The sequence below is a fragment of the Microtus oregoni genome, unplaced genomic scaffold (assembly GCF_018167655.1).
Source record: "Microtus oregoni isolate MIOR12 unplaced genomic scaffold, Mior012 000013F_ref0000133, whole genome shotgun sequence".
In the NCBI taxonomy this organism is placed as follows: domain Eukaryota; kingdom Metazoa; phylum Chordata; class Mammalia; order Rodentia; family Cricetidae; genus Microtus; species Microtus oregoni.
The window spans coordinates 36,338,837-36,360,578 of NW_024543072.1; the positions used below are offsets into that span (position 1 = coordinate 36,338,837).

General features: G+C 39.3%; 1 protein-coding gene across 7 annotated transcripts in view; it reads left to right on the forward strand.

The window, feature by feature from the left end:
- Positions 1-21,742, forward strand: part of Dnm3 (dynamin 3) — a 467,024-nt gene that overhangs the window by 63,148 nt on the left and 382,134 nt on the right. For all 7 annotated transcript variants that reach the window (XM_041662394.1, XM_041662390.1, XM_041662391.1 and 4 more), the window contains exon 2: positions 16,126-16,199. In XM_041662394.1, the coding sequence (XP_041518328.1) occupies positions 16,126-16,199 (74 nt within the window). The remainder of the gene's footprint in view (positions 1-16,125; positions 16,200-21,742) is intronic.

Sequence of the window (21,742 nt, forward strand, 5' to 3'; positions counted from 1 at the left end):
AGAATCTAATCCTAGACTTCTTACAAGACTGAATCTTGGCCTAAAGAATAAATTGAATTAAAATTGCAAAACAAAATCATGTGGTATTTCTTACATCTTAACTCCAGTGGGGCAGTGTATAACCTCATATACATACATATCCATACATTCTTACAGATGCACCTATACATGATAATGCTCGTGTGTGTGTGTGTGTGTGTGTGTGTGTGTGTGTGTGCGTGTCTTTCATACCTCCCAAGTCTTTAGACATTCATTTCAGAATGTTCTCATCCTTACCAGACAACCTAGAAAATGCTTACATATCATTCAAAATTCATGTCCTTCTTTCGTATAAGCAGTGACAGAGAGTCTAAAAATAATTCTCACTTCTTAATTGGCCAAGTGCAGAAAGGCCTGTCCTGATTAAATCAGGCTGGCTGTGTGCACTGCATTAAATCTCTTACCTTAAAGAGAAGGAACTTAAGTTTTCGAGGGCTGCATTAGGAAACACCATGGAGCCCAGGAATCTGGTGCATAGGAGCCATGCCTTGAGAGAGTTGAGGTCATCTGTGGTGTGGAAGAAAACAGTCAATTTATTTATCATTTCCTCATTGCGATCTTGGATTTAGGGAAAAGTTTTCAAAAATCAGGAAGAGCGTGTAGAGTAGTATTGTGGTCTCGTGACTGAAAATGCAGCCGACTGCTGGGACGGGACATCAGAGTGTTTAGTGTTAAGAAGCCCACACTATTGTAGGGGGAGTAGGGTCTCAGGATGTGAAGGACTGCCGTGTGCCGTGCGTGACTAGGTTTTTTTTTTTTTTTTTTTCCTGGAAGGAACTCTTGCTGGAGTAGTTAACCTCATCCTCTACCTCCAGTGTTAAAGACATGCTGAAGAAATGCTCATCAAATGTTCCTAAGATATTTATAATCGTATTTCGGTCACACTTTTTTAAAAATCACATTTACATTTCTTCCTTATTAAATAATTCTTTAAATAACTTGGACCCATCACAAAGCCCCTCAGCCTCTGAGTCCTGTTCTTTGTGTCCCACTACATTTAGTATTATGACCAGGGTGAACCAAACTCTTAAGTGACTTTAGCAAAAAATTCTCACTAGTAATAATATACTTTAACATGAAGAATCTAATACAATCATTACTTGCTTTTTTTCTCCCCAAAGTGAAATACATTATAATCTTCCACATTTTGCAGTAATGGAATTTTTTAGCAGGTGGACAACTCTCCAGTTTGTTTTCATTCTTTCCTGCATGCCAGGGACATGCCCCCCATCTGCAGGCTAATGCCGGTCGGACCCCACCTCCCAGGATCTGCATGCTAATGCTGGTCCTCGCCCTGCCCCTAGGATCTGCATGCTAATGTCGGTCCTCCTTGTCATCACTCAAGTCTTATGTTTTCATCAGCGCTTACCACTCTTGAAACCTTAGCTCCTGTAGGACTTAAGATGCGAAAATTTAGGACTTTTAAGCTTTAATAAAACGCTTTAAATCTCTAAAAATTCCCCTGTCCCTTTCTTCAGGGATAACTTCTTTATGATGAAATACAAAGTTGGGATAGATGTAAGATGCCACAATATATTTTCATACACAAGTGGAAAGACTGAAGCTTTCCAGGTTTTTTTTTAAAATCCTTATTATGAATATGCATTTTTCGAGATCATAGATTTCCACAGGACTTTTTCAAAAGGTCTTAAGTGGTTGTTACCCCTCCTTGTATTCCTGTCTCTACCAAAAACAAAGCTGTACAAAGATGGAAAATACACAGAGAATTTTGATACTGTATGCTAGCATGCTCTGTTTGAATTGTTTCAATGCTGAGGAAGGAGCAACAGCTGCTAAAAGATATTTGTTTATAAATGCTGCAAAACTAATCCAACATAGATATTTTGAAAATGCCTTGACTTTGAAATTTGGATCTAAGGACATGATGCTTTGGAAATGAGTTTCTTATTTTGTTTTCACAGAGGATGAGACCCTGTTCATTTCGTCTATTCCGATATGGTATGATGGACCACGCCCTCCTGAAGGGTTGCTATGAACATCTTCAGAAAATTGCTTCACGCAACTGCCAACTAAGATGAAACTAGCACACAGGTTATACCATGAAAGACCTAATTAACGACACCCCCATTCAGCAGGAAGCAGTTTGGAGAGAAAAAACTGTGCCCATGTTCCCAAATATGGTTTATAAACGTTCTTTAACATTTAAAGGGGGATATGATATAGATATGAATAATTTGTATTAGTATAGATTTTGCTTTATTGATAGAGATTTAAGGTCAATTTTGTTATATGTATATGTATTTTTGATCTTTATTAAGGTATTGTGATTGTGTAGTTCATTTAAAAATGTAATGTATATAGGTTGTTAATGGATAATCATTAATAATAGTCAAGTTTGTAGTCATGTTAGTTAGATTTTCTAGATATATAGATATATATTTCAGTTAGATCGGCATTCTTCATATCTTTCAAAGACTACGGAATATGCTATTAAATGTTTTAATAACTTAGGACTTTTCATGACAATGAGACACTCTGCTCCTGGCAGCACCAATCTACTTCAAGAAGAAGATGGGCATCAAAGAGGCACCTTATGGAGTTTGATAGCGATTTGGGCAAGAAACTGCTCTTGCCTGGACTATTGCATAAACTGGACACAGAGAACCCGCAGAGAGAGGACTATTGAACTTGCCTAAAGGTGAGATGATCTTTCAGGGTTCCTGATTCATGAAAGAGTCTGCAAGACATTCTTCAGGACAAGCAGATAGTGACTGCCTTTGAAATTTCCTGCTTCATGGAAATGTCTGCTGGAAACTTTGGGCCTGTAGGCCGAAGATGGATGCCCCAATGGTACAGAGGAACTTTGGGTGACTGTACAGGCAGCGAGATGTCTCTATCATCTCTAGAGTTTTTGAAAATTGCTTACTTTTTGTTTGCTTAGGTAATATTGTATTCTTCTGGAGTCTTTGATGAAGTTGAAGAATAGATAGTTATAGTTATAGTTTTCCATTGTTATGATAAAAGATAAAATAGATATAAATATTGTAACTGTAATTCTTGCTTGATAACTGTTTTGTTATATGTAATTTTGCTATATTAAAGTTAAAGCCTTCCTTTTTTTGTTTAGACAGAAAAAGGGGAAGTGATGTGGGAGTGTCATATATCAATCTGTTGATTTCATTGGTTAAGCAATAAAGAAACTGCTTGGCCCTCATAGGTTAAAACATAGGTGGGAGGAGTAAACAGAACAGAATGCTGGGAGGAAGAGGACGTGAGCTCAGACTTGACAGCTCTGCTCTGGAGCAGAGACACCATGCAGTTCTCTCCCGGGCAGATGCGATCGATGAAGCTCCGACCCAGGATGGACGTAGGCTAGAATCTTCCCGGTAAGCGCACCTTGGGGTGCTACACATAGATGATTAGAAATGGCTAAATTAATATGTGAGAATTAGCCTAGAAGAGGCTAGATAGAAATGGGCCAAGCGGTGTTTAAATGAATACAGTTTGTGTGTTGTTATTTCAGGCATAAGCTAGCAGGCAGCCAGGGTGCTGGGGACGCAGCCCCGCTGCTCCTATTACTACACAGTTTCTTGAGTTCTTTGTATGTTTTGGAGATCAGACCTCTGTCTGATATGGGGTTGGTGAAGATCTTTTCCATTCTGTAGGCTGTCGTTTTGTCTTATTGACCATGTCCTTTGCTTTACAGAAAGAAGCTTTTCAGTTTCAGGAGATCCCATTTATTAATTGTTGCTCTCAGTGTCTGTGCTGCTGGGGTTATATTTAAGAAGTGGTCTCCTGTGCCAATGAGTTCAAGTATACTTCTCACTTTCTCTTCTATGAGGTTCAGTATAGCTAGCTTTATGTTGATGTCTTTGATACATTTGGACTTGAGTTTTGTGCATGGAGATAGATATGGATCTATTTTCATTCTTCTACATGTTGATATCCAATTATACCATTTGTTAAATATGCTTTCTTTTTTTTCCATTTGATATTTTTTGCTTCTTTGTCAAACATCAGGTGTTTGAAGGTGTATGGATTAATATCTGGGTCTTTGATTCAGTTCCATTGGTCCACCTGTCTGTTTTTATGCCAATACCAGGTTGTTTTCAGTACTGTAGCTCTGTAGTAGAGTTTGAAGTCAGGGATTATGGTGCCTCCAGAAGTTCCTTTATTGTATGGGATTGTTTTTGGCTATCCTGGGTTTTTGCTTTTCCATAGAAGGTGAGTACTGTTCTTTCGAGGTCTCTGAAGAATTTTCCTGGGATTTTGATGGGCATTGCATTGAATCTGTAAATTGCTTTTGGTAAGATTGCCATTTTTACTATGTTAATTCTACCTACCCAAGAGCATAGGAGATCTTTTCATTTTCTGGTGTCTTCTTCAATTTCTTTCTTCAAAGATTTAAAGTTCTTGTCATACAAGTCTTCCACTTGTTTTGTTAGAGTTACTCCAAGACAATTTATGCTATTTGTGGCTATTGTGAAGGGTGATTTTTCTCTGATTTCTTTCTCGGTCCATTTATCATCTGTGTAAAGGAGGGCTACTTATTTTAGTATTAGAATTCTTGAATGAGGAATTTTCATCTCATATACTGAGTCAAAAGGTTTCTTTTTTCTTTTCTACCAAATTTTAGGAGTTTTAATTTTCAGTCAATTGGTGATTATTTTCCTCCTGACATCCTAAATCCTAACCGTGGAGGAAAACATTCAGAGGTTAAAAAAATAATTTGTGCTTCATGATTTTGAAGTAATTTAACCTCAATTCATTCCCCTGCATAGTTAAACTTTTTAAAAAAATTTATTTTCTGAGCACAGAAAATACAAAGTCAGTAGTCGGAAACCACAAGCTTGCTTAGAAAGTGCACTTAGTCTCAGAGGCTGAAAGACTGTTAGAATTAACGGGGGCATGAGAATATATCTCTGCCGTCCTCACGGTTTAGAGATGTCGGATCTGGGTGTGGTGAGCACAGCTGACACCCAAGCTGACTTCTTGCCCAGTGCCTTCCCACACCACCTCCTCCCTCTCCGCTGTGATATTGCCTGTCCAGATCTGCTATGCCATGCCCTTGTGTGTGGTGCATGCTGCGACAGACCTCGTGACAATGCACACATTGATCTACGCACTTTTACCATTACGGGCTTTATTTTACTTGAAATTATAAGTGGAACAATTAGAGATGCGTCAGTGGAAAGGCAATGAAAGAGGGCCATTAAGGGCTAATAAATGCCTCTCCTCATGGGAATGGGGCTCTTTTCTTTTCTAAGAATTTGAGCTCTTTGCAATGGCGCTGTTAAGTGGCTAGAAATAACACTTGCCACATGCGTGTGGAATACTCTGGATACCGGGGGGTTTGTTTGGTTCATTCTGTGTTTGAGTTGAGCACACTGTGGTTGGAATGTGTGCTGAGTCTTTTGCTGGTTTTTGAGATCATTCCATGTTCTGAATTAACCCTTTCCTGTGTAAGATAACAGAATAATCTAGAGCGTTCTCAGGAGCCTCGTCTTTAGATAGTTAGTGACTCTCCAGAATGTAGGAGGAAATGTGAACGGTTGTGGTATCATTTTGATTGATTTTTCTCTCAGGCAACTCACAGTTTATGCATAGTGTAATGAACTGGATACAACTTACCCTTAAACCAAATGCCTATTGCTAGCAATAGACTATCACTGTTTGTTGATATGGAGAGATACCCATTTTAAGAATATGACCAAACAATTTGTAAAAAAATATCAAGATAACTTACCATGCTTCTGAAAAAAAAAAAACAGCAGTGATTGAAGGTTGTGGTAAGAGCTAATATTTTCCTCAGGCAGTGGTGGCGCACACCTTTAATCCCAGCACTTGGGAGGCAGAAGCAAACAGATCTCTTAAGTTTGAAGCCAGCTTGATCTACAGAGTGAGTTACAGGACAGCCAGGGCTACAAAGAGAAACCCTGTCTTGAAAAATCAGAAAAAAAAAACAAACCCAGAGGTAATATTTTCTGACCTCTTGTTGTGCGCTAGGTGTTACTATAAGTACTTCAGTGTCCTCTACAATTTCAAATATGCAGAGTGCTGGGAAAACCAAATATTATCTTTGTAACTCAGTTAGTAAAACTTAGTTAAACTCATTTTATTGGCAAACATCACCTCAGTATCACGGGATTATTCAGTTTGCATTTAGCTCTCTTAGTGAGTCGCTGCATTTACTTACTTACAGATATGGACATGTTTTTACCAGGTATTGTTTCAGATGTATTCAACATGAGCTTTTATTATTTCTTCTTTTCCTCCTCCTTGTCCTCCTTCTCTCTTGCTCTATATGTATGTGTGTATGCATGTGTCTGCGTGTGTGTCCCTACCTCATATCTGTGTTAGTTGTCACCTGTGTTTGTGTGCATGTACATGTGTGTACCTACCTCATATCTGTGAGGCCTCACCTGTGTTTGTGTTTGTGTACATGTTGTTATACCTACCTCATATCTGTGAGTCCTCACCTGTGTTTGTGTGCATGTACATGTTGTTATACCTAGCCCATTATGCACCATGAGGAAGGAGAGAGATGGCACGTATGGGTTCCAAAGATTTTATTAAATCACCACATAAGTGGGTCACCGATCTGTCAGGGATGTAGGATGAGGAGCCGTGTTTCTCCTGAGAGCCCTGAGCAGGGCCAGAAGTGGGGCTTATAAGCACAAAAATCACAAACATTTTTTGCAAAGTTACAGTCACAGTTTGCACCAATCAGAAGTTAAACACTTTCCTTGTGTTTTCTGTCTTTGTCAACCAACATACAATGCAAGCCTTTCAGTGCAACCAATCAGATTCCTTTGTTCTATCTGTTGTTAAGAACTACCAGGTTTCTAGAGGACTAAAGATGTATAACGATTATTTCTATGGTTTAAGGAGGAGGTTGGTCAGCCATTGAAAAGTTTTCAGCTCCCCAGTGGTTTGGGAACCCGAACTTTATTTCACCTTACAGTTAAAATGGAGTCTGAAGCCAAAATGGCAGTACATAGGCCAAGGTGCTTTGCCTGCTACTTTCAATGTACATATGATTGTTTCTGAATTTGGGGGCCTTAGGCTGGTATAAAAAATCTTCCTCAATCATTCTTTGACTTAATTCACTGGAGCAGGTTCTTTCAGTCAAAACAAGCTCACCAATTTGGCCAGTCTCTCCAGCCAGCTTGCTCCGGAGAGTCTCTCTCTCTGTCTTCCAAGGCTGGAAGTATGCGTGAGCTGCCATGCCAACTTGGAATCTGCATGGGTCCTAGGGACCTGAGCTTTAGTCCTTAAACTTATTTATTAGGTAGTCAGAAGAAATTTATTGACCTCTTTTTATTCTTATAAGTTCTATCGGCTGCCATTAATACACTTTAGAATTTGAAGATTTAGTAATAGTTTCCATAAACTTTCATTTGGAACATAGTTTTATGAACAATTCATAATAAAAAATAACAAAATTCTTACAGTTACCTCTCTTGCATGCACACGCACATATCAGCTATTAGTACTGAGTGATTTCCCCCTTTTACTCTTTCCTTCCTTAAAATACCAGTAAATGGTAAAGGATTATGAAGGAAAGGCTAACATATAAGATACATGCTTTTAAAGTAAGAAAATAAATATTAGAGCCTACATCCATGCTTTGAGTTGGCCCACTCCAACATCCACCCCATCTACGACTTGCTGGAGCGTGCGAAGGGACTGGTCCTGTGGAACCATAGGCGCGGGATCTCCCTGACTTGGGGCAACAGCAGGACACCCGAGAGGAGTTCCAGTATTGATGGTGAACCAAAGCCAGAGGCTTTGGAGCAGACCAACAACTCATTGCAGTGGAGAGTGACAGGTAAAGCTGAGTGGAGGAAAGTGTCTATGTTGTGACACACCGTGGCTTCCAGTGCCAACAGGACAAATGAAGAAACGACGGAGAGGCAGGAAAGAAGGAGGAGCAAAGTGGGACTGGGAAATAAATGGTATTGGGGTGTGTGATATCAAATTTCCAAAGAATCAATAAAATTTATCAATATATTTTTTAAAAAGTCCTTGTACTCTGTCTTTTCATTGGCTGGTTTGGTCTGTTACAGGTGGGCCTTTCCTAGCCTTTACTGTTTAGAAAAAGAAAGGTTTGAGACCCAGTGCAGCCTCATGGGAAAAGAGCAACAGAAATCTGTCGTCTGCCTGTTGGATAGGCCAGGTCAGGGTCTCACTTGGTCCTGTCCATCTTTTCTTGGGAAGGAAATTCTCTCTGTGTTCTTCTCTTTTGGAAAGTCTGCAGAAAAACATGGCTTAAAGGCCTGCATACTGAGTATTCGGAGTTCTCTTATGTGCTGGGCTATCAAATATTATTAATAGGCCTGGTATGTCCTCCAAGGAGGTAAAATTGGTTTTTGAAGGAATCTTCTGTTTAAGTCTAAGCAACAAATGTGTACATCAAATCTACTGATATACCTAAATCTATGATATTAGATTTTAAAAGGGAAATTTTTGATGGGGGAAAATCAAATAATGTTCTCATAAGGAGGCTGCGATGAAAAGCACATCGCTAACAGTAGCCTCAAGCAAAGCATCTCTTCTTCTCTCTGCTTCCCAGGAAGAGTCAGGTCGAGTCCATTGACTTGTAATGTGATCACCATCCCAGGCTCTTTCTGATGGGTTTTCTCTGCTGTCGTGGTTATGAGGTTTCCATCTGCAGGGTCATCTTGCCTGGTGGATCTGATTGCTGTGGCTCTGGAATCACAGATAACTGACAGGAAGAATAAAGAAGAGGAAAAGAAAAAGTGTATGTTTGGGCAAATCAAACTCTGTTATAGGAACCATCGGATGCCACTCAGCAATCTCCAAAGACATCTTCCTAGGCAGAACACAGGGAGGGGCACCGCGTTTGCAAGGCAGTCTGGGGGATCCTGGCCAAAGTACTTATCAGAGTTAGGTATGTTGCCATCCCCAGTGAAATTTGGGTTGTGTTAATAAGAAAGGAAAAGTGGGCATTGGGTAGGCAACTAGCAGCCTACTTAGTGCTCTCTCCTGCTGTTTATTTTCACATTAGCTAAACAGAGTAAGGAATGGTGTGAGATTTGGGGAAGAAGTGGTACATTTCTACTTTGTACTAAGACTCGCTAATCTGATGCTAGAACTGCAAATGGAGACTTTGCTCCATCTTGCCTGTACCAGTTTCTCTCCGCTCGCCAGTCACCACAAGCATTCATAGTATAACCACGCAGAGGCTTACTATTAATTGTACTTGTTTGGCTAATAGCTTAGGCATACTACTGATTAGCTCTCACAGTTAAATTAACCCATTTCTACTTATCTGTGTATCGCCACATGGCTGTGACTTACTGGTGATGCCCTGCCATGTTCCCCCTTCAACGGCTACAGGGCGTCTTCTCCCTTCCACCTTCTTTCTTTCTGTATCTTTGTTTGGGTTTCCTGCCTGGCTCTATTCTGCCTGGCTATTGGCTGAAACAGCTTTATTCATCAACCAATGAGAGAAGCACATATTCACATCATACAGGACTTCCTATATCATAAAAATTGGTAAATAAGTCTTTTTCTGAATGTGTGTCTTCTGGTAGGTAAGGCATAGTATTTGTAAACTGAGGACTGTCTTCATTCAGTTCCTAGATTTTGGATACAGAAATTTTACATTCTAAATGCTTCAGGGGGAACTATCAACTCACGATTAATTGAGGTGATGAAAATGTATTGCGATTTTGAGTTTTGTGCATGGATATTGGTTTTTGGATAGAGAAAGTTATCATTCTTTCTGTAGTTGTTTTCTCCTGTTTCCCAAATGAAGTGATGTCGGTAATGGTTCTTTATTGAGTGACTGGCATCAGCAGCCTGTGATCTTTTACAAAGAAATAAGTGCTAACATCCTTAATGTGGCCAACAGTGTGTGTAGGGGATGGAAACTGCAGTGGAAATTTTCAAAAAAAAAGTCTGTGGCTCTTGGCGTTATTACTTGCTAGAGTTGAAGTGGCACCGTAGTGGCTGCCAAGGCTCCGGGATTCAGGCACGCAAACGCAGAAGCCTTTTCACAGCGCATTGTGTTGAGAGGCAGAATTAGGTTCAGGATCTCGGTGCTCATCGGGTCAGAGCAGGCAGCATTTAGTTCTCACCGGCTTGGGTTTGCTTCTCTCTCTGTCTCTCTCTCCTCTGCTTCCCTCAGTTCCTGTCTCCTACCCGCTTCACCTTTTTGTGAAGTGTTTGAGATTTTGGCCTCGTAGGGATTGTTGCAGAGGACAGACAATTATACTTGAAGGAATCATTTTAAGAGAGGTGTTTTTTTTTAAGGACTCACTTTCAGAAGTATGATATTTCTTGGATAAAAAAAACAAACAAACCCTGTTTTCTTCTAATCCATTCCAAGTCTTCACACAGAGAGTAATATGGGTCAATGCTATGTTCCGCATTTTGTACTTTGGTGAATACTTTTTTATTTTAAAAGTGCATATTTAAATAACAAATTAAATGATTTCAGCCAATTTTGGATAAATTGCAAGATCTTCTTCTAGTCTTTCATTTGTATAATTAGGTGTTTTCCAGTTGAAGAAGTAAATTCAAGACTACTTCCCCTGTGTGCTAAGACTCTAAGAAGCAACCAGGAGTCTTCCCAGAAGGGGAAATAGAAAGTATTATACGCATTTAATTAAATACTTGGGCATTGAATTGAGACCTGGAGGAACACATGTGGCTGATGGGACATATCTATGAACAGAACAGTGCTCGTTGGCAGAGAGCTTGGCTTGGGGGAGCCAAGCAAGGGCCGAAGGGAAGACGACAGACTCTACATAGAGCAGAGAGCTCAAGTTTAGTCAACACAGAAGGTTAGAGGAAACACAAGGAGCCCTATACCTGAGATGTGTTTAGAGAAGTGTTAAGAGATAAAATATTTCATATGTGATACTAAGATTTGGCTTTCATTTAAAAGAAAATGGAAAGTCAAGTCGTGACTGAATGGATGGCTTGGACAGTGTTCAATTGGATTCAGAGAAATTATCTGTGGTATTATGATAGCCTACTTGTTGGTTACCTTTAATGATTAAAGTAAAGGAGAAAATATGATTGAAAAGATTCTAAAAAGACATAACAGCAGGACTTGGTGACCAATTTGGAGCAGGTGACAGAGGCCAATGGAGTCTAGCTTTCAAATACTGCTTGGACATATATGGATGTAGATAATGTTGGTTATAACCAGGAGTGAAGAATGAAAAACATGTTGGGTGATAATGAGTTGAATTGTAGTGATATTGATTCAAGACATATCAGTAGTGAAATTTAAGTAGTGTGATTATTATTATTATTATCTATTAATTTTGAGTCAGGGTCTCACTGCACCCTACACATCCCAAGCTGACCTTGAACCCATGATTCTCCATCCTTGGCCTCCCAAGCACTAGAGTTACAGATGTGTGTGTGTTGTGTCTCATGTTGTATGATTTTTAAAAATATAGTTTAATATAATGATAATATACTATATAATATTATATACAATATGATATATGATATGATATTGAGCAAGAGCTTGAGAGAGAGAGAGAGATGCTGATAGTAGTACATGGTAATACTTTCTCTTCCTGAATATTATGTCTTGATTGGTAGACCACTGTGATATTTATCATAACTTTTCCACAATCCTATATTCCACATTAAAGCAGCCATTAAATTCTGAAATTTAGTTTTTCTTCCTTTCTGTCATTAGTGTCTTGGACCCAACTCTCACTATCATCTTGAATGACTGAGACTGGCCAGTGTCTGTTTTCCTTATATTCATCTCCGTTTCAGCACTCTCTCTCTCTCTCTCTCTCTCTCTCTCTCTCTCTCTCTCTCTCTTTTTCTTTCTGGAATGTGTATCTGATAATTTAAAAGTCACCCTCCCTGTTTCTGTTACTTTCATGGAAACAAGCACACACAACCATATGAACACTTCTGAGGTCTACTTCTTTTTCTGTTTCCTTCTGACCTTTAATATTTACAGCTACTTAATGGTCTATTCTACACTGGTTCCCAAGGCCTTAGAATTAAACTGTGGAGTGCCTCCTATGTCATGTTTCCACTCTGAAATTTTGTCATGCAAGCAGAGTAGATGCTATTTGCTTTGTGTTGATCTGCACTCTGTCCAGAGCGTATCTATAGCAACAGTCTAGTCCTTTGTATGTAGTTCTTCAAGACCAAGTTTACATATCATAGAATTAGCTACAAGAATTAGTTTCTAGGAGAGTCTGAGTTGTACCTCCATGTTTAGTTGTAAAAAGTCGTTAGACATTTATTTCTTGAACAGACCATCTGATTAATGGTCACTTATCTCTCTCTGTTGGAGGTAGCCATCCCAGAGACAACAGCTGTGCTCTCTTTTTGGGGCTTCCAAAGCCCAACCATTTCCTATTGGCGAAAAAAATAATATTTCTTGGCAACTCAATTTCTGAAAAGCCTGGTAAGAAATGCTACAATTCTGTTTCTTATATAGGATGATGGGAATTTTTATTTTTACTTTTTCTTAGGAATAGTGAAAGCAAGAAAAACATGGACTTACTGTGAATAAACATATGCAAAGACTGGATAGATAGGCACTTGATTGATGGGTGTGTGTGGTTAAATGGGATCTCTGGTCCCTCTTATCTCTCCAAATGTCTATACTAGACTATAATAAAGAAAATACATGCATTAAATTAAAAGTACTGCTAGAGGTACAGCCATTAGCTCCCCTTCTTTAGTGCAGTGAACTCATTTCCCCATAAGACATGCTTATGAGACACAAAAAGCCAACTGTGTATTACATGGAAGAAATGAAAATCAAGTGAACGATTTCACTCAATGACTAATGAATTATTCAATATTGTTTGTATCAGTGCCTGGCTTGGTGCAGATGGAGGCAGGGATAACAAACCGAGTGTTCCAAACCATTGCAGCTGCTCTGCACCAAGAGGGTAGTTCAAATGGGGTCTGTGGCCCCTTCTCTCATGTTCAATTCATAAAGTGTTAACGTTTTACAAATAGGGATTTATGGCATTTTGCAGGAGAATACTATAATATTAAGGGGAGCACATTATGACCATAATGTAGCAATGATTATGGCAATATGGATGCACAGTTTTACGGTTTGGTTTGTCACGGGCTATCATATGCTGCATTTCATTCAAGCCATACGATCTGGTTTGTAGTCTTAATTTCTGAACACATTTCGAGAGAATTTTGCCTGTGCAACGGTGGCGCTGGCGTTGAAATCAGAGTTCTGTGCCTCTCCTTTGAGTTGCTCTGCCCTCAGCTCACACGACAGGAAGGTTCTGGGCATGAGGTTCTAATTTGCTGCGGCATCCGGATGAGATACATTTTCAGGGTACTCTACTGACCACCCACTTCTTTGTTAGGGAGAGATTTCTCTCCAGTGGTTTATTATATATCATAGGCTGTGAAACAGGAGAGAATTCCGGGTAGCCAGACACTTCTACTCAATGTCTTCATCGTTGGTGAGAGTATTTATCAGAGGCAGGCTGTGACGGAGAAGCAGGCTGGATGTCTGGATCCACTCATTCCTCATTATGCCACGTCAGGCTTGATTGACTAAAAAGGAGGAAGAGAAAAGTATTAGTGTATGAGTGAGCTTACTTTCAGCCAGATGCCTGAAAACTGTTGGTTGAGAGTGTTACATGCTCTCTCCTTTAGGTTAAATGTTTCCAGTGGAGTTGGTAAATCTATATCCTGTGAATGTCCAGTCATGAACCTGAGCACAAACAGGCTCCTGCGTGAGGGTGCCAAGTCAACATACCTTGTTTCATTTGCCTTTTTTTCCTTCTGTTCCTCTTTTTATTAGAGAAAATTTCAGTTTTTAAATGGCAGTATTCAGGCATTTATGATCTTACATTCCTCTATGCCATCTCTAAAGCTTAAAACTTCATTCACAGAAACAGATTTTTTTTTCTCAGCTAGAATTCTACTCTGGTGTTTTGTTTTCCCTCCATTCATTTTGACTTACAAATGAACTTCTTCCCTCTTGGTTATAGGCACAGAACATAGATGCTTTGTTCTGTGTTTTTGTTTCTTTGTCTGAGGCTGTCTCACTGTGCAGCTTAGCTGGCCTTGAATTCAAGGCTCTCCTGCCTTACCTTTCTTGGCTAAAGATATGTATCACTATGCTTAGCTAATGTATTTTTTATGAATAAAAATTACTACTTATTTCAAGTGACATCTTTTAAGTTCAAGCACAAACATCTTTCTCATTCTCCTCTTTCAACAGCATATAATGACTTCTACATGCTTCTCAGCCCTTGGGGTTAAGGAAAATGTCATTATCTTAGTTTAGGGATTGTTCGTTATGATGGACTATTTCGTTTTGCTTTTTTTTTTTGTTTTTTTTTTTTTGTTTTTCGAGACAGGGTTTCTCTGTGGCTTTGGAGCCTTTCCTGGAACTAGCTCTTGTAGACCAGGCTGGTCTCGAACTCACAGAGATCCGCCTGCCTCTGCCTCCCGAGTGCTGGGATTAAAGGTGTGCGCCACCATCACCCGGCTTTGATGGACTATTTCAAAATACATTTTAGTACTTGCAAAATAACAGTTATAAAAGGAAATTTGTTTAATTGTTGTCTCTGTGACCCTCCACTGAAAGTATCAGTGTCTCTGATGGTTTGTGCTTTGGAATGCTTCCTTTGACCTTTGTCTATTTCGAAAGTCATTGTGGCACTGAAATTCATTGTGCTGACATTCTTTCTGAAACCTCTGTGTCTGCTGTATGCCAGTGTGGCCGTGGAGTTGTTGGGCAAACCCCGGCGAGCATTAGGGTCTTGCAGGAGTTAGACTTTCCCAACGAGCACTATGAGTATGCATCACTGAGACTGGGGCCTGGGCATCTGGAGTTCTAACTTTTAGATGATCCTAAAACTTCATTTTTGAGAAAGCCTGAGTCATTGACTCAGTTTATTTTGAATAGAATTCTATGGCATTCCTCCTACAGGTACGAGGCATTCTAAATATGCTTAAAAACTATAATATGGTCAAGGTCTGAGGCCAGAGGATGGCAATATCAAGGCCTGTCTGTCTGGGCTACAGAGTGAGCTCAAGTTCAGTTTGAGCAACTTAGTGGGACCCTGTCTCAAAGTAAAAGTGAAAAGAAGATACACACACACACACACACACACACACACCCCAGTGGAAGAGTGCTCCAAGTTCAATATCCAATACATAACAACAATTGAACAAAACACCAACACAGACAAAAAGCTGTGTTGCTGGTGTTTATGAATTCCTTGACACAGTAGAATCAATAATGATACATGTGATGTTGTCCATGTAATTTAATGCAATGCTTTCTTTGCTGGAGTTTATTAGTGTGGTGCATTCTATGTTAACATGTCATTTTCAACATGATCTCTCCCAAGAATCTTCTACTTAATAGGAACAATAAGAAAAACTTAAATCGCAATATTTTTCTAGTGTTAATTTCTTATTTGTTTATTTTAAATTTATGTGCATCGGTGTTTTGCCATAGTGTTGGGTCCCATTCAAATGGAGTGACAGACAGTTGTGAGCTGCCTTGTATGTGCTGGGAATTGAACTCTGGTCCTCTGGAAGAGCAGTTAGAGCTCCTAACCACTGACTCATCTTTCTAGCTCCCGCTAGTGTTACTTTCTATGACATAATAATTGCTTCCATTTGAGACCACATTTTGTGGGTATTTTTATTGGTGGAAAATTTGAGGATATTTAGAAAATATAGTTTAATTCACCCTCTTCATTATGGCTAGCATTTTATGGCACTAATATTGATATTGAAGCCAGAGCCAATACTGGTTTTGCAGTTATCAGAAGATATGGGATTAATTTCAGCATCAGGCCATTTTTAAAATTAATGCAGTTTCTCTGAAAGTGAAAATGAACAGGCAACATGCAGACACTTAGTCAAGCCTTTATTAATTCTACCTAGGTAAATGAGCGGTGTTTTTTAGTGAGGAAATTATGCAATAACAGATCAGCTGCTGACACACGTTTTCTCTTTGAACTTCGCAAATACCTCTTTCATTGATGGGACTAGTGTTCTTGAGACAAAGAAGGAACACATTGAAAGATTGGAGATGAAAACAATTACCCTAGAGCCCAATTTAAAATTCCATTATGCCTTCATCTATGATTTCTTGTTTGTTTTCAGGGACTTTCTTCCTCGAGGCTCAGGCATCGTGACCCGACGGCCTCTTGTGCTTCAGCTTGTCACGTCTAAAGCAGGTAATTAAGTAGTAAATATGTTTACTGTGTGACGTGCACACCCCATGGCAACTGTCATTTTTATTCGTGGGCACTAGGTGTGTCAACAAACCCACTTCTACAGCTGCTCTGGTATGGGCAGCCATCTGCATTTCTCTCAAGAATGTTTTCCTGTCCATTGTTCTTTTGATTCTTTTGATTGCATTGAAGATGAAGTCTTACATACATATAGATTTTTAGTATAATTTTCTTAGGCCAAGAAGATATTTGCTTATTGTAATTCATCTCTGTAAGTTTATATTATCATATTATCATGAACACTCCTTTTGTGTATACTCTTTCTGCATGTGTGTATATTATATGTGTGACTATTCTGCCATAAAAATCAACCACTTAAGGAACTAGAGAGCTATCTCAGTGGTTAAGAGCACTTCCTCCTCTTTCAGGGAACCTGAGTTTAGTTTCCAGCACCCTCATCATGTGGCTCCAACCACCTGTACCTTTAAATCCAGAGGATTCAATATCTCTTCTGGCCTTTGTGGACATTATACTTACGTGTACATACTCATACATGCATATAATTAAACTTAGAATATTATGTAATAATCCAACTTCAGGTTCTACTCATAGACAACCAATGGCTGCGCATCATCTGTCTACAAGACTATTCTTTGTGCCTCATGTGTTCTTAAAATCCTTGTCAAAAGTTTACTGATTGTTGCTATGTGTATTTATCAATTCTAATCAATTGATCACTATTTCTATTCTTGTACCAATACCGTGTTGTCTTAAATACCTTTGCTCTATGGTAATATATATATTTTTTAATTTAGAAAGTGGCACTTTTAGTTTTTTCTTTAGTTTCAAGACCATTTTAGCAACCCTGAGTTCTAACTTCTGCCTGTCTAGAATCATCTTGTTTTACCCAAGAAATGTGAGATTATTTTTTTAACTTCTGAAAATCAATTAATATAATGCATTGTGTCGATATACTTAAGAAAATTAACAAAACACACACTATCATCTCAGTAGGCTCGGTATTATACATTCATCCAGAAAACTTGTAATAAACTAGGAATTAAGGCGTTCTTTCTTAGCCTAACAGACACATGAAAACCCCTCTGCCAACAATACCTGTAAAAAAGGAAAGCTAAGGCAATGGTTCTTAACTTTCATAAATACTGTGACCCCTTTAATACAGTTCCTTATACTTTGGTGACCCCCAACCATAAAATTATTTTCATTGCTACTTCAACACTGGGGCCAGTGGGTGTGGAGGTGCAGTGAATGAAAACACTGGGGCCAATGGGTGTGGAGGTGCAGTGAATGAAAACACTGGGGCCAGTGGGTGTGGAGGTGCAGTGAATGTAAAGGGCAGCAGGAAACAGAGTGAAGACCCCAGTGCTGCTGCAGTAGTTAAAAAAAAAGAAAGCCAAAAAATGGAGTACAGACCTAAACAGAGAACCCTCAACAGAGGAATCTAAAATGGCTGAAAGACACTTAAGGAAATGTACAACATCCTTATTCATCACAGAAATGCAAATCAAAACACCTCTGAGATTCCATCTTACACCTGTTAGAATGGCCAAGATCAAAAACACTGATGACAGCTCATGCAGGAGAGGTTGTGGGGTAAAGGGAACACTCCTGCATTGCTGGTGGGAGTGCAAGCTGGTACAGCCCCTTTGGATGTCAGTGTGGTGATTTCTCAGAAAATCAGAAAACAACTTTCCTCAAGACCCAGTAATACCACTTTTGGGTATATATCCAAAGGATGCTCAATCGTGCCACAAGGTCATGTGCTCAACTATGTTCATAGCAGCATTGTTTGTCATAGCCAGAACCTGGGAACAACTTAAATGCCCCTTGACTGAAGAATGGATAAGGAAAATGTGGTACATTTATACAATGGAGTACTACACAGTAGAAAAAAATAACGACATCTTGAATTTTGCAGGCAAATGGATAGAGCGAGAAAACATCATTTTGAGTGAGGTAACCCAGAAAGACAATTATCACATGTAGTCACTCATAAGTGGATTTTAAATATAAAGCAAAGAAAACCAGCCCACAAATCACAATCCCAGAGAACCTAGACAACAATGAGGACCATAAGAGAAACATACATAGATCTAATCTACATGGGAAGTAGAAAAAAGACAAGGTCTCCTGAGTAAATTGGGGACCTTGGAAGAGGGGAGAGGAGAGGCAGGAAGGGGATCAGAGAAAAATGTATAGCTCAATAAAAATCAATAAAAAAAGAAGAAAGCAAATGGGGGCAGCAGCATTGTAGACCAGAGGCATTGAAGGAGAACATGACAGAAGGATTAGAGCTTTAAGTGAAGGCCACTGAAAGCATGGCAGGAACTTGAGATTCTCTAGCACTTTATAAGTATTTTTATAAAGGACTTAGGAAGAACCATTTCTTTGTAAGATGTGTCAAAAGCAATCTGAGACTCAGGCCCGGGGAGGGTCTTCAATCTAATGCATGCCAACTGCAATTTCCATTTGATCTATTTCCTTTGACCTCCTCCTTCTTTATGAAAATGCTTTTTTCTTGTTATGCATACTGTATATTCAACTCCTCATAATAAAATGTATCTCATATACTAGCTTTTAATTATTATACTATTTTAATGTCTTGATTTTGCTCTGTGCATGTCTATCAATATCTGTGTTAGACTTTAAGGGGGCCATCTATTAGGTGTTAGTGTAGACTCCTAAATAAGCATAAATATAGTTAGCTAGAACATGGGTTTGTTTTGATTCACAAGGGTATATAATATTGGGTTGGAAAAATTGTTGAGTGGTTAACAGCACTTCCTGCTTTTGCAGAAAACCTTGGTTTGGATCTCAGCACCTACCCAGTGGCTCAAAACTATCTGTAACTCCAGTTTCAGGAGATCTTTTGTTCTGACCACCACAGGTGCCAGACCTGGTGTACACACACACACACACACACACACACACACACACACACACGAGAAAGAGAGAGAGACAGAGACACACAGAGAGAGGGGCATAACACATATACATAAAATAAAAAGTAAAAACAAAGATATAATCTTGAAATTTCACCTAAATTGCTTAGTATTATTTTAATGATTTATTTTAAATTATGCATATATACTTATATCCCTGTATGGGCATGTGTTCTTGTGTGGGTACCTGCAGAGTTCAGAGGTGTTGGGTGCCACCAAACCTAGAGTTAAATGCAGTTATTAGCTAACTGATGTAGGTGCTGGGAACTTAATTCAGGTTCTCTGCATGACATGCAAGAAAGACAGACATTCATAGAGGAAAATGGATTAACAAGTGTGGTAAATGTTTATGGATTTCTTTTACTCATCTGAAACCTATTTCCTGGGTGGTGCAGAGCTATGTGTCAGACATAGTCCCTATAACAACTACTATAGAGTTCAACAGGAGAGAATATGTTTAAATTGAGAATGGCTAAGTATTCACAAATGGATATTGAATGAGTTTATCTTGAGTAATTTGGGTGTTTAGTTCATCTTTGGGACACTAAGGTGAATGCCTTCAGTGGTTAGCACATCCCTAAATACTTTCTGGATAAGACAGTAAGAAAAGGTAAAAACTATGGGGATAACATTAGGAAGTTATTTGACCAAGGAAGACAGGTGTTCAAAAACAGTAAAATGAGCAAGAATAAGGGAGGTGGCTATTTAGTGATGTAGCCTGGAGCATTGTCCTACAGGGAATGCCAGCCCTTCTCTTCTGTGTGCTGTCCTGACCTTGTACTTGGCTGTCTGTCACAGGATTGATCTTGGCCTATTGTAGAGTGGTGTATCTGTGTCTCATCCTCCTAGGGTGTCCGCTCTTCAATAGCAGAGACCAAGAGCGTGACACCGATATCCTTGTTCAGAGAAGCAACACTTGATGCAGTCTTTGTTTTGCTATCATGCTAATTAGGAAGGAAAATGATTCAGCTGAATGAATCCCTCGCTAATCCACACACATTTCCTATTTCTATGCCAGTGTTGCGTGTTTTTCTAATTATCTCCAGGAATAGTGACTAGTAAGTATGCATATAATAAAGCCGAGTTTCTGTGGCCAAAGAGAAGCCTGCATACATAAACACAGTTTTTGTAGTTTTCATTTTGTTTTTCTTTTATTGGAGGGGATGAGTTATTTGCATATTTGTTTTCAGAGATATTCATATTATTAATATGTTTGAATTGAGGCAGGATAAGAAGTTTTACATGATACACATAGAAGCAGAGGGCTTCTATCGAAGTTGGCGTGGCTGTTTATTATGGTGTTTGATTCCCTCCAGGTAGGATGTTTGAAATGCTGTTCCAACATCCAAAGTCTAGAAAGACAGATTACACATTTAAGATAGAGCAAAACCAAGCAAGCAGTGTCTGAAGCCACCACCTTAAGGCGGAGGCGTAAAGTTCAGCCTGACCTCTGCTGAGCTGTATTTGTTCAGATGGCGGTGTTAAGAGATCTACAACAAACCTTGGGCAAGGAAATGAGCAAAATGAAAAGCTTACACAAACAATACCACTTTAATTATAAAATAATGGTATTAATCTAAGGAGAAATAATAGCAATAGATGTTGGTTGTAAGTTTCATTCTCTCCTGCATTCATTCATTTGCTGGTGGTTTCTCTGAACTCAGAGTTTGTTGTCTTCCTCTTTGAAGGATCACTGAGATCTGGTTGGTTCTCTCCATTTGCTGGGAGATTGACTGACATTCTCTGGAATACGTTGGAACAGTTCAAGCTGCCATCTTGCTTCTTTCTTCCAGGAATTGCTCTCTTGCTTTTCCTGTTGTCTGTTGTTTGAACACAATTCTCTCATAAATCTGTTTGTTTTTCTTTTAGGATGAGAGGGCGAATCTTATTTCTGATACTCTTTCATGGCTGGAAGTAGAGATGAGGCTGCGTTAACCTTTAACCCTATTTGTTAATGTCCACATTGAAAATCGCTTGTCTTCTATCTCAGCTCCTAAAAATGTTTCCAGGATCATTTTCAGCATTGCTCTGGTTGTGGTGGCAACAATAACCAAACAGTTAACATCACTAAAGTTTTTGAGCTATTTCCGGCTCTTCTTTGCTTTCCTTCTGCCATCTCTCCACACAAGCATTTTACTCACTTAGCCATCTCCCCCCTCACACAAAACAATCCTGACGCTTCTGAGCTACCCGGGAGCCCAGGCATTTTTAAGTGGCAAAGAGATGAGGTAGGAGGGCCTTTGAACTGAGGATGGACTTGGATTTGTAGTCATCAAGCCAAGAAAATTTAAAAATCCATCTTCACTAGTTCACGGGCATGGCTACCTCCCAGTTCAATGTTTGTCAGGTCAGTCCTGAGAACTCAGCAGAATGGCTGCTTACTTTACCAGAGTTTGCCTGTTGGGAAGGCCATCTAATATTGGCCTTCTAACAGTAATAACAGAGGCAGTGAGAAGGGTGAATGCTCACCAGTGCATCTTCTTAGGAGGCTACTTTTAGTCCTGAAATATGTACCTTGCTTTCAACTTTCCTAACTGGAGTCAAAGCTGGGTAGTTAGAGGAAACGGCAACTGAGAACACCAC